This window comes from Habropoda laboriosa, unplaced genomic scaffold (genome assembly GCF_001263275.1).
Source record: "Habropoda laboriosa isolate 0110345459 unplaced genomic scaffold, ASM126327v1 scaffold57, whole genome shotgun sequence".
Taxonomy (NCBI): domain Eukaryota; kingdom Metazoa; phylum Arthropoda; class Insecta; order Hymenoptera; family Apidae; genus Habropoda; species Habropoda laboriosa.
Window position 1 is genome coordinate 4,139,739 of NW_017100229.1, and position 10,368 is coordinate 4,150,106.

Sequence of the window (10,368 nt, forward strand, 5' to 3'; positions counted from 1 at the left end):
GCGCCAGGCTCGTTATATCTTCATTAAGCGGTGTACCTAACCATCCTGTCGCGACTTCTTAGCACTTTGCAGTTCACACTAATTTCGCGTTACTTTTTCTTCTCTAGCTACGATAGGTACCGATACGGTTTCCCTCTTCTGCCTGATAAACTCGCGATAAAAATCCTCCAAAGAGGTGCACGCACCCCGCTCTAATTCCCTTTACCGACGCGACGCCCCTCCCGATGGTTGTTGGTTGGCTATCGAGTTTGGCAAAGATTTAAGCGCGATCCTTTGTCCGGAGGAGTAACGCCCGCGAGTTTCGTGGCCGTGTCGTAGTAGGCCGTAGGATCCCCCTGCGAAGCAAGGAAATTCCAAGTCCTCCGAATCGCCGTAAGATCGGGACACGTCGTTATGGGTCCGCGCGCTCTTTCCTCTTCTCCTTCGGCCCCCTCCCACACGGTTTGTTTCTCGAGCAGGGGACAGAGGCAGCATCGGCATCAGGATCGGCATCGGCATCGGCATCGGGATCGGGATCGGCATCGGGGCGGAGGACCCGGTCCACGGCCAGAAGGAGGACGCGGTCGTAAATATTCGGGCGCCAAATAATGCCGGTTCCGAGCGAGAGCAAGCGACCACGACTGCTGCTCGACCCGTAATGAAGGACATCCTCGTTAATTAGTCAATAAATTATCCTTCGCGCTCACGACGCCCGTCCTCTCTCTCCATCTCCGTCTTGCCTCCTCTCTCTCTCTCTCTCTCTCTCTCTCTCTCGAGCGCCTCGTCCTTTTTGCCCGGGAGAACTCAAGGGCCGCATACTTTACGACACCTATCTCGCGCGACAGCACGATGCATTTCTCACAATCAGGACCCTCGAAGACGGAAACGCGTCTTGTAAGACGATCCACGAGGTGGTCCGCCGCTGGCTTTCAGCCACGATGAATTTTTCAACGACCGTTTCGTCCAGAGGAGAGCCTCGCCCCTACCTCCGAGTACCACTCTCTTTTACCTCCACCCCCTTGTCCGCGTTTCCGATACCGCGTGGGGCAACGGGAAACGACACGAAGCGGACACGCTTCGAGAGATTAGCGCGTGTACTCTTTCCGCCGGGCAAATTTCGGGACGTCGCGGAAAGGTGAACTCGAACCATTCTCGCAATATCACGGCAACGTAAAGATTCGTAACGTGCCACGTGACCGTACATCACCGTAACTATTTCCTGGCGTAGTGCGGGCCTACCGGTTCGCACGATCACGAACGAGAAACGAGAAACGAGAAACGAGAAACGAGAAACGACCAACGACGAGGACGAGGAGGAAGAGAATCGCATGCGCGCTATGTCCGTGGCTCGATGAATCGAAGATAATTCAAGAACGTTCTCGCCAACGACCGTCGATCCGAAGGATATATTTCGTAAAGACGTTCTTCCGAGCGGACCGCGTTGCAGGTCACCTCTCGACAATTTTAAGACGTACACGCTCCGTAAATTTCTCCTCACCAACCGGTAAGTCCGTCCTTCGCGAGAATTACGAGGCAACGTCTCGATTCGGTTGACTCGGCTCGTCGACGAAAGCCGCCGCAGAGTCCGAACGACGGTCCTCGAAAATCCCAAAGACGTAGTCGTTGGCGTGGCCAGGCGTCGGAAAAGCCTCGTTGTGAGTCTCCAAGAGATGCGCCCGAAGCTCTTTAGCAAAGTTGGTACGAAACGGTTCCACGTTCTCTCCTTGGCAAACGTCGCATTCGTAGATCGTCTTGCCTGGGTGCAGGTTTGTCGAGAGCACGTGTTTCCTCAGGTTCTCCTGGAAGAAGAAAACGGAGGGGGCACATTGTAGCTAGATGATATGCGGTTAGCTGGGTGAGTCAGAGGCGAGTGCTGTGTGCCGGGGAACGGTCGGGACGGTCGGTTGGTATCGTTCGACGGTGAATACCTGCGACCAGAATCGGTCTGCCGCAAACCGGACGCGTTCATTGGCTATGCCATGGAGCATTTAAAGGCGCTTTACCCTCTCGGGCTAAGTAGCTGGCCGTAGTCGTAAACATCTTCCTACCAGGCGGGCTTATACGAGCCGTTGATGGCAACGGCAACATCAAATTTAATTTCCCATAAGTAAATCTTTCTGCACGGCCAGCGCTCCGTGACGGTCTCAGATAAAGACCCGTTCACACCGTCATGGGCGGCCGTCTACCTTTTACGCGGTGGTACACTCCGAATCGCGGAAAGTGCGCGCCGTCACGCAAATCGCCTATACACCCTGCGCCCTCTCCTTAATCCCGATCGATTCCCATTTCTTTCGATATAATTTTCCGTTACATCTGCGCTTGCGCTACACAATATTCCATTTTACGAGGAATCCTTCCTTCTAGGATTCCCAATCGCGCCGCTTTATCTTCCTTCTGCTTTATTTCTTTCGGGATTCCGCGGTAATATTAATTTCTTTCTACCTGCAGCCTACCGTACCGTGACTCCAACCTAAATCTTCTCCCGTAACGTACGCGTATGGAAATTATCGAATACGGGAATAAGTCCGACATACTCCTGCACACGGTCACTGACCCAAGTCCTCTGTAAAATTACAAGCGCAAACTGCCGGGATCTTTAACCCAAATCAAGATTTTATCTCGATCGAATATACATATGTATATGTATATCGAACGAGTGCGCGTTTCCACTTTTTACACGATCGCAAATCAATTCTGGCCAACGTTTATGCCCCCAGTTGAGCGGAGAGAATCATCTCTCCAGGTAAATTCTTCCTTCTCTCTCTCTCTCTCTCTTTCATCCGAGATAGAAATAAATCGATCGTATCGCTTCGATTCGATCGCCTAACAGACAGAGCCGATAGGCGGGAATTATTAAATCTTTATTATCTCGACTCGGCGATGTTTTACCGGGAGAGTAAAGCCTAGTCGGAGAGGGAGATAAAAAGCGACGGCGGCAGCCGAGGGGGAAGATGCGTGGAAACGCGAAGCAGATCCGAAAGTAACTAACGCTGCCTTCGAGAATTACCACCGTTACACGACACGAAGGCGCGAAACTGGAGGGAAAAGCCAGATACGAAGGCGAAGAAAGAAGCGTGTAACCATCCGAGGTAAATCATAACTGGACCATGACTGGACGGAGGTACGAAGGAAGAAAGGTGGCGCGTGTAATCTCGTTGACGCAAGGCGAGCCATTCGCTACGTGGAAGGGAATTTCGTCGTTAAATCGGCTACTCGCGCGCGCGTTCCTTCTTTCCTTTCTTATTAAACTCTCGCCGAGTAAACGACCATCGACCGTCCAACTCGATACTGCCACCTATTCTTATCCTCCAACTTTTCCTACCTCCTTCGTTCACGTGCCATCTCACCTATCCGTTCTCCTCGAAACGTTAAAAATTCCAAATCGTTCCTTCCAATTACCCGATCGTAATCGTTATCCGATCTGGATGACGCGCGTGCGGAAGGAAAACGCTCGCGAGGTTTTTCGCCCGGCGCGTATACGACGCCGAGGACGACTCTCTACGGTGGAGAAGTGCCTACCGTTGTATCATTACCGATGCAAGACGTACCATTCGCAATTCTCCGTACCGCGAGATTACCTTGGCTCAAGTTATCCCAGGCTGAGAGCCACTGGAATGAGTTTATGTCGCTATCAAAGAGACACGGAGCCCTCGTATGCGAGTCGCATCCTAACTAAAGCTTCAAAGGGCATTAGCATACCGGCCGCTCGGTATGACTGGGCCGTGCGTGTGTGGGCATCCAGTGAGCACAATTAACTCGTTATCTTATCGCGCCTCGGTGGCGGCAGAGGCGGCGGCATGGTCCAAACGTTAAGGTGTACTTTGCTTAATTTACGCCGCAGAGTCACCGCGGGTACAAAAATTGAACTGCGAGTCAACTCCCGCCCCCCTGCTCCCTACCGCCGCCGTACACCGGAAACATAAGCGCGATCTTTTCCCACTTTTCCTCCATCCTACTACGTATGCACCATCTTTCAGTCTATGTACGTACTCACCAAGTTGTTGCTCGCGTAAGCGCAATGACGACACTTGTACGGCTTGGTGCCCGTATGGAGACGCACGTGCCGCTGCAAATGAGAGGCGAGTTTCGTCTTAAAAGCGCAACCGGCGTATGGGCATGTGCGTAGATCCGTGGCAGCTCTCGTCACACCTCCCGGGTCGTCGTGTCGAGCGCGATGCCTGTAACAAGTACGTAATTCGCTTTTTCGGCCGATCAGCAACGTACAGTGTACAATGCGGTATGTACATTGTATACGCTGGATGGTTCATCGTCGCGTCGCGTCGCGTCGGCAAAGCAGCCGGTGATTATGAAGGATGCGATATGCGTGCGCGATATTACGAGGGAGCGATTGGCCATGGCTACGTGTGTATCAGGTTCGAAATGCGTGACACGTTTAATTAAAATCCTCTGTGATTTACTCCGCCGCACAGAGCGAAACCGAAAGAGACGGAGAGGGAAAGGCGACGCTACAGGACAACGATGAGAAAGGGAACGAAAGAGGAACACGGAAAGGGGAAGATCGGGGCGCGAGAGAGAAAGAGAGAGACTGTGTCGAGAACGCGGAGGTGGAAGAGAAAGAGAGCTCGTGACACTCTGTGGCTGCGTTGAGTTCGACTCACGTAGTAAGTACTCAATTCGCGATGAAATATCGCGCCGACCATCGCGATGCGGACGATCATAACGGGTTGCCCGCACTTGGCCGACTGCTGCACGCAACTTCCGCTTTCGTCGATCTTTCTCTTTTCATCTCTCCGTCTCTATCCATCCCTCTCACCGTTTGTCTCTTTTCTCACGTACTCTCTCCCCTACTGGTTACTCGTTCGGCAAGGGGGAAAAACAACGGGAAAGAATAGCGAATCAAACGAGATGAAATTTATTAGCAGCCTTCGCACGATACAATGTCCTTAATAAGGCTTAATTTAAATCGAATCGGTCGGTCTGATCTACGACAAACGCTGCTCGCATATTTTCCGGTGTTATCGTTCAACCATCTGTCCACCTAGACGATTAAGAATCAATCGATTCGTGGGTGAAGCGCACGATCGTCCATTAAAGAAGCATGCATGCAGAATACGCGGACGAGTATTTTCCGAATAATTACAGGCCGAGGTACTTGTAACTCATATGGAAGAAATTGTATCGGTAATAGTCGAGTCCCGCACTCGCGGTACTACGCCCATCGCAATTAATTCTCCACTTCCTCAAAGACATCGATCACGCGAATCTCGATTAAAATTAACGACAACGATAATTGGTAGCAAGCGGAGAGTGGAGGTCGAACGGAGAGAGAGGCGGGAGTTACGTACCTGCGTAGCTGCGTCTTGGTTTTGGCCGCGTAAAAGCAATCGGAGCACTTGTATCGTCTGTCGGACGGCGTGCTGTCGTGCACCAAGCTTCTGTGCGATCTCAATTCAGAGGCTGTACGGAGCACCGTCGGGCAGCCCGGAAGTCCGCACTTGTACTTTTTCCCGGCGTGCCGCAGCATGTGCTGTCGCAGAGCGTGCCTGAAACGAAAGAGAGAAGGTTCGCGCGGAAAAAGAAATACCTATGAACATATTTTCCTTTGAAAATATTTTCCGGATACGTACTTACTTAGGCGTATATCCGGAAAGTGTTTCACGGGAAGATTCGTACAATTTTTCGAATAGCAGCAGTCGTCGCGATCGGCCGGACACGAGAATAATGATTTTGCGACTTAAAGGGACGCGTTTTCGTGAAATTCAACGCGTAATAAGACAGCACAATGGTCCCACGAATGCATGGTACGCGTGTGACCATCGGCTGTTCGCACGCCGTACGATCCGATCGCAGCTGTTGCATCCTATATCAACCTGCCGGCGAGCGCACACAAGAGCTGCACTTTAAATAGTTTCTGTCAAGAGGTGACGATCTATACGGTTACTGAACTTACTCCCGGCTAGTCGACCAACTCGACGAGCTCTCGCGCTCCTTCCCTAGTTTCCGCCCTCTTCTTCTTCTTTCGAAAATTGTTAAACGAGGGATTGTTCGTAATACCGGGATTCTTCGAGCACGTATAAAACTAAGCGAAAGCTCGTCGATGTTATCGAAATCGGCAGCAAATTTCCGAACGTGGTAGCCACGATCTTCGCGTACGTATCTCTCGCTCCTGTCTCGAGATCTTTGCGAGCGAACGTGGTCACCGTGCGGGAAACCTACCGCGGTAGCAGAACGAAGGACACGGATTTTTCGAGATGGCAGCTCGACGATACCGGCAGCGGGCCCCACGAGCGCGCAACAGACCGAACGAGAACGAAGGACAGGGAATCGAAGAAGAAAATCGAAGAAAAAGAGGCTCGAAGAGAAGAGAAGAGAAGAAGAAGAAAGGAAGGCCGAGGAAGGGACAGAGACGAAGCAGAAGAGGCTACGAGATCTGGGCCGTCCTAGAGGGAGTCCCGGCCTACCCAATTGGCTACGCAAGTGTAACGGCAACTTTTACAATGTCAGGTTATACACGCCCTCGCACGAGCTTAGGACGTACCTTCTCTTACACCTGCACTTGGCTAGCCTTTGCAACTACGTTCCCGTGTCACCCGCTACGGATGCACCGGCTCACGGGCATCCACTAGCCACGATCCTCTTCTCCGCTGCCGCTCGCGACCCTAAATCCAAATTTTCAACGAGAAAATCTACCTGTAACGTCCAAGTTGTACCGACGATCCGAAAGTTTTCCGGTGGATTCGAGCCTCGATAAGAATGATATTAATACCACCACGGCCGTATTATGTGCAATTGCGCTTTCTAGACGGATTTTTAGCTTTTAATTCGCGATCGAGTCGAACGAGCGACGATTCGGTTAAAAATTGATCGGAGCGACGCGGATGCCGAGACGACAACGACGAGGAGGAACGCGCCGCACCGTCCCGGTGAATTATAGCGTTGGGAAATCTCGTGTTGTCGGCCCATTCCGGGGGATTGGAATTCCTCTGGAACAATATTAATACGGTGGCCGACAAAAGCGCGTCTCGCGGCAACGACATTGACGAAAGAGAGAGGGAGATGGACAGGGGGCGAATGGAGGAGGAAGGCGACACGTTCTCGAAGCGTGTGTTTCGGTGGAATGTCGCAGGCGTGACAAGAGGCCGTTAAGAAGAGTCTCGGTCCGATTGGGTAAGCGGATGCGGTCACTCCGGATGATTTAGCGCGACGTCCACCGTCATCTCGTGAAATATGCGCCGGTTCGGCTCGAGGTCATTTAAAAGTCTAATCCGCGTCGGTACGATCCTCGTTAGATTCGTCAATAACGGGCGCGATGCGCCGCGACCCCTCGGGAGGGAAAAGAATAGAAATCGGTAGGGCGGAAATTCGTCTAATTAAATGGAAGTAAGCGAAAACTGAGTGACGAGCTCTATCTGGCAGGGTCGCAGCAGCAACGAAGGATAGCGGAGAGTGGTGCATTCGCGAAGGTAAAATCAGACAGGATATAGCGACGTACTACAGGTTAATATAGCCTCGATCGTTCTGGGATGGGAATGGCGGAGCCAGTGAAGCGATCGTGTACTATCTGAGAGGAGGGAAGCGGATGAGAGCGAGCGAGCACGGGCATTAATTAAAAAGGTTGCGCATTAAAATGATTTGTTTTAATTGGCTGAACGCGCTGAGGTATTTATGGCCTCGCGGTCCTTCGCTCGGTCTGTCGGTCTGCGGCCTCTACAACGAACGTCGACTCGGACTTCTTCTTCTGCTGCTGCCTCTCTTTCTCTTCCTCCTCCCCGATTCCTGCCTCCCGCCCTCCTCCTACCTCCCTCGCCCTCGCCCGCCCTCCTTCCACGCTTTCTCGACTCGTCTTCCCTTCGCCTTTCGCGCCTTTCTCGCCTTCCTCTCGTCTTTCCTCCCGTGGCAAAGTCCGTCGCGGCCTAGTCCCCTCCGCCCCTGACCTCTTCGATTATCTCGAAATCGGACGATCGTTCATTCCGACTAGCCACGAGAGCTAAAAGCCGATTCTCTTCTTCTGCCATGGAGGAGAACCGAGGGCGATTCATAAATATCGGGCCACGACAAGTGGATCTTTATTACCACCAATGATTTACGCGCGACTCTGCCTCGCTCTTTCTTCGACTCTGTCACCGGCCTATCTTCCAGACTGGCCTGCGTCTCTCCAAAGGAGGATCGGCTGTGCCAGTAATTTAGGAATCTTTCGCTTTTCTCTCTCTCCCTCTTCAAGAACGAGACTGTCCACGACGGTTCGAATCAGCGCGGCGCGGCGAACTGGAAACGAGTATAGTCGCGATACGGGTCGAACGAAGACGGTTAAAAAGTAAATACTCGGAGAGCCTACGGCTCGAGTGGAGTCGAGTTAAGTCGAGTGGAGTGGAGTGGAGTGGAGTGGAGTGGAGTGGAGTGGAATGGAGTCGAGTCGAGTCGAGTCGAGTCGAGTCGAGTCGAGTCGAGTCGAGTCGAGGCTGCCGCGGTGGGTGGAATCAACGTTTCGAACGGACGATGGCTAAGGTGGGATCGTGATGGGCCGTGATGGTGGTGTGGCCGTGGAACGATGCCGAAGAGGAGGCAGGACCAAAGTGAACCGAAGGTGATGCATGGCCGACGGTTTCTACGGCGGGGCCGCAGACGAAGAAATAAAGAATAAGAAGAATATCCGCTTCGTCGGGTCCAGAGCCGGCCCCCTGGAGCAAACGCTGTCATAACTCAATCCCACCTTCGTCCGTTCGTACGTCCGTACGTCCGTCCCGTACCGGTGCAGGTTGCACCTGCGTTTGTCTTCCTCTTTCTCCGACTCTCTCTCTCCTCCTCCTCCTCCTCCTCCTCCTCCGTACATCTGCGCCCCTCTCTTTTCTTCTCTATCCGTCTTTCTCCGAGCCCGATCTTGATCATGGCGAACTATACCCTCTCTCGATGTGAAGTCATCGGGAGATCTTCTTCTTCGCTCCTTTAGATTCCATCCTCATCTCTCCTACATCTCGTCCCGGGTTTTTAGTTTTGGCCAGTCGCGCGCTCAACACTTGCGTCAACACATACATATGCGCGCGTAGGTACGTACTTTCAGCGAAATTCCTCCCGTTCAATCCGATTCCCGTAAACAGCGTACACACGGTGGACCAGGACCACCGACGTTTCTACTTGTCGTCGAGTTAACGTCGATTTCGGCTGGAACGAATTTCGTCCGTGCTCGTTTCGTCAGTGTTACCAAGATCGAGTCGAGAACCGGTTTAACAAGTGATTCACGCGTTGTTTAAATGGTATAAATTGCTCGATTCCAGCCGAGATAAAAGCTCGTAAGACGAATCGCGGCTTTAATTATAGATTTCTCAAATTTATGTAAACAAGAGGATAAATCTATTAAACGCATATGTACGTGCACAACGATTCGGATTCTTCGCGTAGGAGTGTGGGAGGGATTTGACGCGGCTCCGAGTTGTTAAATCGATCGATCCTGTACTCGGTTTCGATCCTCCCAACCCTTCCAACGATAAATCTTTCGGGAGGAAAGGCCGGTCAAAGCGGCCCTCTCGATCGAGGCGGGGATCGTTTGGATTTGGCGCGAATGGAAACGCAAATCGGAACAAACGATCGAACGGGCAAACGTCAGGCACTCTCGACCCCAAAAAGCCAGCTTCATTAGCGCGTACGTGACCGCGCGTCAAAATAAGTTGAAATTAACTCGCGAATCCCAATCAAAGGCGGTCCTGCTGGGACAAACAAAACTGGGAATTTCGTTTCTGTCGACCGCCAGGGAGTGGTTTGTTAGTCCCGCATTTCGCGCTGATGCTGTAAGTCGGCGAGAGTGAGAGAGAAAAGAGCGCGAGGCGAGGTGAGAGGGAGAGAGTGGTAAAGGAAATGGGATAGAGCGAGAGATTCTAGCTGCCGCGTCAGGGAGATTAGGGGATCGTAGGGTTGGTTGTTGCCAGTAGAGCCAACGTGGGCACGGAGCGAAGGGGTGGTTAACGCTTCGCAGCCGAGGCTCAGAATAAACAACAATATTATAACGCGAGCTTAATTGCGCCAGAGGGCTCGGTAACGGGCGCATAAATCGGAGCAGCGAGCGCGCGCGCCCTCCAAACTACCCTCTCCACGTCCTCCTCTCTCTTTACCTCCGTCTTCGTCCCTCCGATTCACCACCCCTGGAACATGTACCAGTCTTCCACGAGCCGCTCCCGGAGTAGGATTCATTTACAATAAACATGTCCTCCGCTAATTTCGTCGGTGGAAAAGGAGGAATCTCCAGGAACGGAGGAGCGTCTTAACCGTAACGTACGTCGACGTTTCTGCCTTCTCGTTCACCGAACAAGACGATCATTCGTTAGGGGAAGGATCGCGAGTTCTTCGTTATCGGGGGATAACCTTACCGGAGATTACGAGCCGAATTTCTACGCGGATACCACCGTTCCCGGCCATTCGTTACCCTTCCGCCCTTAG

General features: G+C 52.4%; 1 protein-coding gene across 1 annotated transcript in view; it reads right to left on the reverse strand.

Moving 5' to 3' along the window:
* Positions 1-1,505: 1,505 nt before the first annotated feature.
* The window catches only part of LOC108571268 (zinc finger protein 91), a 15,341-nt gene continuing 6,478 nt past the window's right edge, over positions 1,506-10,368 (reverse strand). Inside the window, exons 6-8 of the mRNA XM_017933267.1 lie at positions 5,286-5,483; positions 3,974-4,157; positions 1,506-1,778 (exon numbers count right to left, since the gene is read on the reverse strand). Coding sequence (XP_017788756.1) covers positions 1,506-1,778; positions 3,974-4,157; positions 5,286-5,483 — 655 coding nt within the window. The remainder of the gene's footprint in view (positions 1,779-3,973; positions 4,158-5,285; positions 5,484-10,368) is intronic.